The 7379-nt window shown below is 58.2% G+C and overlaps 1 protein-coding gene across 4 annotated transcripts in view; it reads right to left on the minus strand.

Annotated features, from left to right (window-relative positions):
• The window catches only part of TOGARAM1 (TOG array regulator of axonemal microtubules 1), a 31816-nt gene extending 24516 nt beyond the window's left edge, over positions 1-7300 (minus strand). For all 4 annotated transcript variants that reach the window (XM_066189197.1, XM_066189196.1, XM_066189195.1 and 1 more), the window contains exons 1-3: positions 5552-7300; positions 966-1116; positions 350-484 (exon numbers count right to left, since the gene is read on the minus strand). In XM_066189197.1, coding sequence (XP_066045294.1) covers positions 350-484; positions 966-1116; positions 5552-7276 — 2011 coding nt within the window. In that variant the 5' untranslated portion in view covers positions 7277-7300. The remainder of the gene's footprint in view (positions 1-349; positions 485-965; positions 1117-5551) is intronic.
• Between the last annotated feature and the right edge of the window lie 79 nt (positions 7301-7379).

Consider the following 7379-nt stretch of genomic DNA (forward strand, 5'->3'; position numbering starts at 1 on the left):
CAAGCAGACAAATCAACCAACTTCATTCTGCAGATGGCATTCCCCTCCAAATGGGAGTTTAGGCCTTAAAACAATTTCTCAGGCATGTTTTGGAGAACTATATTTAATTATAAAAAGGAGTGAGGCAAGCAGATCAAATCCTGCTGTGATCCTCCCCCAGCAGCACCTCTTCTCTAACACAGTCAGAGATCAAAGGTGGGGCTGTAAATTCCCCTTTAATGAAACGAAATCCCACAGGAAGGAGGGGAGCCCTCTGGAGAGAGGGGCTGAACAGCCTCCCAGGGACAGTCTCCATTCCTCAGGGAAGCAAAGGGACAACTCCAAAGGGACAAGCCCTGTAGGCACATACCTTTGTCCTGCTGACAGTTATTTAACCCCAAAACCTGCGGATCCGAGCCCACGCTGCCGCTCCTGCCACGTGCCTGGGGCTGCCCCAGTGTCCCGCATTTCCCTGGAACCTGGGGCTGCTGGGAGCCCAGAGCACCTTCCAAAGGAGAACACAAAGAGCCAAATCAACCCTTCACACCTGCTGTCCAACAGAGAATATCCAGTGATATTCCAGGGGGAACCGAGAGTCTGTGCAGCTCCGAGTGTGAAACTCGGCTACAGCCCCAGTGCTCAACTCCAGAGTCTCTAAGCAACCTCACAAAGCAGCTCAGAGGGAAAAGGGAAACGCGCTGGCTGCTCCTGCAGGGCCCAGCTCCAGCTGGGAATGGCAGGGGGGCAAAGGGACAATCCCCTCTTTGAGCAGTGACAATGAAGGGCAGCAAAAGCCCTAAAAACCCAAAGCAGGGTGAGGGGATAAACTTGGCAAGGCCGGGACTCCCCAGAGGGGACAAGGACACAGCCCAGGGACACAATCCCTCAGGTCTGGTCTTGCCCAGCCTTTTCAGATCCTTCTGGCCACTGAAACACCCAGATCTGGTTTGTCGGCAGCCCCAGCAGGTCGCCGTGCCCTCACTCACCAGCACCAAGGGCAGCGTGCTCCCAGTTCAGCTCCACACTGGGCTGGAATAAAGTCCTGGAAGTTCTGTTCCTGCTGAGAAACAACTCATCACTGATTCCCTGGGAGGGCCTGAGCTTTGGGGAGTGCAGGAAATCATTGGATGCAGCCAGCTGGAGGGAAAAGAAGAATAAACTGTGTGTGAAATGACAGCACAGCCCTGCTCCGTGCAAGCAGCACAGTCACAAACATTTTTCACACGAGTTTTACTTCCCCACCTACCCAATATTCAAACATTTTAAGCATTAGAAAGGATTTCAGCTGTTTGGCAAGTCTTGCTAAAATACAGGTTAAAAATACTCACACCGAGAGGGGGAAAAATCCCAACGAAATAAACTGGCAGAGAATTGCACTGTTTTGAAAATTAAAATTTGAAAAATGAAACAATGACCTTTTGAATTATGTGCTTTGGATGGGGAAGTGCTTAAATAGTCAGCAGAACCCCAAAATGCTTGCAAGGAACAGTTTCTTGCACACTCCAGATTTAATCCGAAACTGCACCTGGCCACACCAGCAGCTTTTACTGAGAACTGGCCACAGGTCGGGAGAAAATCTCAATAACACCAATATTTAACAAAGAAAAGGGCGAGCTCTAAATAAATTTCTGATTCAATTAGTAAAATCAGTGATTTAAGTCATTGCCAGGCTGTATTTACTGAGGGACACAGGAGGAAAATGCTGGAGTGGTTTATTCCAGGTTGTTATGTTGGGATAAAAGATGGGAGACTTTGGCATTCCCCAGTCCTGCAATAACCAAACATCATTCCATCCACACAGATCCTTCAGTCCATGATGAAATATTCCTTGAACAAACCACCACAGCCTGGTTTCGGCCGGGATTGAGGGAATTTTCTGTAAACTCTCATCCCATTTTTCCGTCCAGATAAAGCACAAGATGCAGAAGGAGTGAATTCCAACACTTGCCATGACTGCACAGCTTCACTCAGTGCTCCCAGCCCAGCTCCAGGAGGGAAAACTCTGCTGCCTTGTACGCAAAATTATAATCACAGCATTGCAAATCCCCTAAACACAGCCCCGGGGGTGGTGGGAAACGAAGGAAACCCGAAGCTGCCAGATGTTTCCCTGGAGGAGATAACACATCCTGGCACAGGGATCTCTCCAAAGGGTTCAGATTCCTTCCAATCCCACAGATGTTGGCAAACACCTGGGATTGGTGACTCGGATGTCAAAGCACAGCCCTTGGGAGTGAGCCATCATGGAATCCTGCAATGGTTTGGGTTAAAGGGACTTGAAATCCCAGCCCTGCCACGGCAGGGACACCTCCCACTGTCCCAGGGCTGCTCCAGCCCCAATGTCCAACCCGGAATCACAAACATTCCCTCCCTGCATCACACCAAAGGTGCTCCTAATCCAACAGCAGCAGTAATTTTCTCCCAGAAAGAGACCGACACCACGCAAAGACAGAACAGCATCTCCCCAAAATCCTCCCCCAGCTCCAGAAAAACCAGGGCTGAGGTCCCAGAGGGACACCCAAGGCAGGGACACCTTCATCCCCCAGCCTGGGCACCCTCTGATCCTTGGAAAACAAAGAGGTTTAGTCCCAGAAATCTGATTTCCCGGGTCATTTGAACACTCTGAGGCCTCCCCAAAGTCCAGCTATCAAGTTCTTCAGTTATCAGATCAACATGGAAATGAGAATTCCACACACCGAGGTCAGGGGACATCCCAGAGCTCACGTGAACTTGGTGAAAGGCCACAAATGTCCAGTGAAATGTCCAAATGCTCTTGTTTTCCCCCCCAAAAAAGGAACCTCTGGGCACCCAAAGGTCCCTCCAGCAGCAGCAGCAGCAGCAGGGCCAGGGTCTGTGTGTCCCAGGGGTCATTTCACCCTGCAACATTCAACATTCCCACCTGCAGGGATGGAGAACCCCCAGAGAGGCTGCCAGACAAAGCCCCGAGCTCACAGGGCCTTATCTACCTTTTATTTTTAGCACACATTAACTTACACACGTTTTACTCACGCCTTATCTGACCAGGGAAGTCTAGACACAGCCCGGGACACTCACCCTGTAACATGACCCGAAAAATACTGGCAGGAAAACAGCTTTAAACATTAAGCCACTTCCATGCCTCCTTTCAGCCACGGAACGACTCCAAAAGTTAATTTTTAAGCACGTTCATTTCAAAGGAATGTCTGATTTAATAATTAATACTTGACATTTGGAGAAACCAGTCGACTACCTGAGATTAATGCATGATAAATGGGTTTTCCTTGCTGAGGGGGTTAAGGGCAGACCCAGGGTTAAATTCCCACTCAGATCCTGACTGCCAGAGCTTGACACAGCTCCTGGGATGTCTTCAGTGCAGGGAGCAGCAGGTTTGCATTCCCAGACTGAAAAAAATTCACCTTCTGGCATCCAGGACAGAACCACGGAATGTCCTGAGCTGGGAGGGACCCACAGGGATCATCCCAAGCCCTGGCCCTGCACAGACCCCCAACAATCCCACCCTGGGCACCCCTGGCAGTGTCCAAAGGCTCCTGGAGCTCTGGGGCTGTGCCCATTCCCTGGGGAGCTTTTCCAGGGCTCATTCCACCCTCTGGGGGAAGAACCTTTCCCTAAAATCCAACCTAAACCTCCCCTGGCCCAGCTCCAGCCCCTCCCCGGGTCCCTCTGGTCACCAGCATCACTGGACAAACAGTGTCCCCCGCCCCAGAGAGCTGCAGTCAGATGGGACGGGACAAAGGATCAGGATGTGAAGAAGGAGCAGCAAAAGTGTCACCTACAGCAATCAGGCAAATATTCCACTGTTAAATCACCCCCATAATTTACTTTAACAAGACTCCAATTCATCCTGTGACACATCAGGTTCCCACTGCCCAGGGCAGGGCTGGATGGGAGATTGGGAATTGGGAATTCCTGGCTGGGCTGGAATTCCCAGAGCAGCTGTGGCTGCCCCTGGATCCCTGGCAGTGCCCAAGGCCAGGTTGGACACTGGGCTTGGAGCAGCCTGGGACACTGGGAGGTGTCCCTGGGACAGTGGGAGGTGTCCCTGCCGTGGCACTGGGTGGGATTGAAGGTCCGTTCCAACCCAGGCCAACCCAGGAATTGACCATTTACCCAAACGCACTTCACACACCAACCAAACAGAATCCATCAGCCACTGGCTTTCTCTCCCTCCGTGCAGGGAAACGCCTCCCAGCCACAGAGATAAACACAACCACGTGTACACAGGGTTCCTTCCTTCCAGAAAAGGACCTTTCCCTGAGCCCCTCCCCGGCTTCCTTGGAGAGGGGCTGTCCCAGGCAGGGAATGTTCCTCCTTTCCCAGCCCCAGCCAGGTGTTGGTGCCTGTATTAACCTGCTTTTTGTTCCCAGCTACAGAAAAACAGCAGCACAGGGCTTGGCCCAGCCTGCCAGGAGAACACTGGCACTGGTATTTTTTTTTTTCTTACAAGCTGGATTAATTAATATTGAAAAACTGCTCCAGAAAGGAAACTCTTCTTGCTCCAGAGGTGTTTCCTACACATCATGTTTGTAGCTATCCCAAGGGAGCTGATCCATCAGCTCCGGGGGACACAGACGTCTTTAGGAGCCTCAGGAAAGGTAACACAGGCACCAAGGAAAGAGAGGAGCATTCACTTCAAGGTGTGACAGCACAGAAACAGGAACTGAGTTTATTTTGTTAACCCACAGCCAGGCTGCAGAGGAGCCCTCACTGCCCACGAGCTCATCCAGCCCAGAAACAAGACACCGAGCAACTGAGAATTACATCTGAGGAGGTAAATGTGGCTCTGGACTCTCCTCTGCACAGCCTCGCATTTCCTGAGGGGCTGTTTGCTTCAGCTCCCTCACAGGAGAGCAAGTCAGGATAAATCAAACGTGTCCACTTGGAAAAAAAACCCTCAAAACACAGAGCTACGCCTTTACGTGTGGTCTCCAGAACCAGTGGCCAAGGAAAAAAGAAGCTGGACAATTTTCCAGAGGTTCCTCCCCTTTCCAGCTGCCGATGTGGTCAGCGGGTGATCACACCCAAACTCCACCAGAACCCTTGCTCCAGCCTGACCTACATTTCTCCTGGCTGCATCAGCCCAAGGAGCAGGAGCCACACAGGCATTTGGCAGCGCCCGGGTTTATCCCAAAGAGCCCTGGCTCGGCCCCATGCAGAGCCCGAGCTGGAGGAATGGCTCAGCTTTCCTCCAAGCAGCAGGAAGCTCTCTGCACCAAACACAACCGTACAAATAAAGGCGGCTCTCCCCACTTTTGTGCTCGTTGCTGCCATGTCAGAGTCGTGTCACTACTGTCAGACCTAAGGAGCGGCTCAGGGAGCCCAGCTAACCCCCCCCCCCAAAAAAAAAAAAAAAAAAAAAAGATTTAGATATTTTTCTGTAAGCGATTAGTAGCCTGGTAAATCGCTCGGTTGAATCTGACATAAGGAATTCCCAAATTTACCTTCCCAGAGCGATGCGAGCGCACAGATCCCTGAAACACGGAACAGCAGCCACACCTCCCAAACATCTCTCTCCGACAACTCCTCATCCTTCCTTTGGAGACGCCTTAGGGATAAAGGCGCCCAGGGAGTTCCATACCTGCTCCACAGCCTTGCCGACGGCCATCCTCTCCCCGGAGCCACCATCCCCGTCCGCGGCCAGCTCGTTCTCCCAGGGCAGCTTGTTTTTGCCTCTGCCGGCGCTCAGGACTCTCCTGGGGCTCATTCCCCGGGGCGCACAGGCGGGGCGGCGCAGCCCCTCTCCGGCCTGCCCGCAGTGACCGTGCGCGCTGCGGCTCCTGCCGCCCGTCAGCAGCCACTCGGTGTCGGCGCCGGGCGGCTGGCACGGCCCGCGGCAGCGGCCGGAGGAGGAGGGCAAGGGCACTCCGTACTCCACCAGCCCGTGCTCTCCCAGCCTGGGCAGCACCTTCCTGGCCAGGCGAGCCTGCACGGCGTGCAGCACCCCCGCCCCGCCGGCCCGCAGCTCCACGGCCTGCAGGGCGCGGAGCAGCGCTCCGCCGTTCCCGGCACCCAGAGCCCAGGCCAGCGCGGCCAGCGCCTCCATGGCGGCGTGCCGGACCCTGCGCTTGGCGTCCAGCAGCGCGGGCGCCAGCGCCGCGGCCAGCCGGGGCAGGTCCAGCTGCGCGGCCGGGAACGTGAGCAGCGCGGCGATGCACGCGTTGAGCAGCTCCTCGCGGAGCCGGGCGCTGCGGTGCCGCAGCAGCCGCTCCTGCAGCAGCAGGCGCAGCACGGCCCGCGGCCCGGCCGCCGCCATCAGCCGCAGCAGCAGCCGCGCTCCGTCCCTCCGCAGCGCCGGCTGAGCGTCGCCCAGAGCGCGGGCGGCCGCGCACACCAGCGGGGCCAGCACGGCGGGGACGCGGCGGCCGAGGCGCAGCGCCAGCAGCCGGGTCACCTCCAGCGCTCCCCGAGCCACCGCGAAGTTGGGGTCGTGCAGCAGCGCGGCCAGCAGCGCGATCAGCCCCAGCAGCGCGGCGGCCGGAGCGGAGCCCAGCGCGGCGGGGCTGCAGCCTTCCACCGCCCGCCGCAGCTGCTCCACGGCCTGGGCGCGGCCGCGGTAGTCCCGCCGGTCCAGCAGCTGCGCGCGGAGCGCCGGCGGCACCAGCGACAGCTCCGGACCCACCGCGGGAGCCGCGTCCTCCTGCGGGCCGGGGGCCTCCGTGCCCGGGCTGCCCTCAGCGGGGCCGGGGGGTTCCGTGCCCGGGCTGCCCTCAGCGGGGCCGGGGGGCTCCGTGCCCGGGCTGCCCTCAGCGGGGCCGGGGGGCTCCGTGCCCGGGCTGCCCTCAGCGGGGCCGGGGGGCTCCGTGCCCGGGCTGCCCTCAGCGGGGCCGGGGGGCTCCGTCGCCGAACCGTCCGCAGCGGGGCCGGGGGGCTCCGCGTCCTCCTGCGGGCCGGGGCCATGCGTGCCCGAACCGTTCAGAGCCGGGCCGGAGGGCTCCGTGTCCGAACCGTTCAAAGCCGGGCCGGAGGGCTCCGTGTCCGAACCGTTCAAAGCCGGGCCGGAGGGCTCCGTGTCCGAACCGTTCAAAGCCGGGCCGGAGGGCTCCGTGTCCGAACCGTTCAAAGCCGGGCCGGGGGACTCCGTGTCCGAACCGCTGTGAGCGGGGCCGGGGCCATCCGAACCGTTCACAGCGGGGCCGGGGGGCTCCGTGCCCAAACCGTTCAAAGCGTGGCCGCAGGGTCCCGAAGCGTTGTGAGCGGGCCCGCAGAGCTCCGTGCTGTCCTCAGCGCCCCGCGCGGAGCCGCCGCGCTCCCAGGCCCGGCCGCGGCCCCGCGGAGCGGCGGCTGCGGGCGGCGGCTCCGCCATGGCCCGAGGCCGCGGCCACGGGCGGCCCTCAGGCCCCGCCCGGCAACGCCACCGTCGCCAGGGGGCGCCGCGTGCCGCGCCGGCGCGGCGCCGACCACGCCGC

The sequence above is a fragment of the Chamaea fasciata genome, unplaced genomic scaffold, assembly GCF_029207755.1.
Source record: "Chamaea fasciata isolate MVZ Bird 193981 ecotype frontalis unplaced genomic scaffold, bChaFas1.0.hap1 SCAF_7, whole genome shotgun sequence".
NCBI lineage: Eukaryota > Metazoa > Chordata > Aves > Passeriformes > Sylviidae > Chamaea > Chamaea fasciata.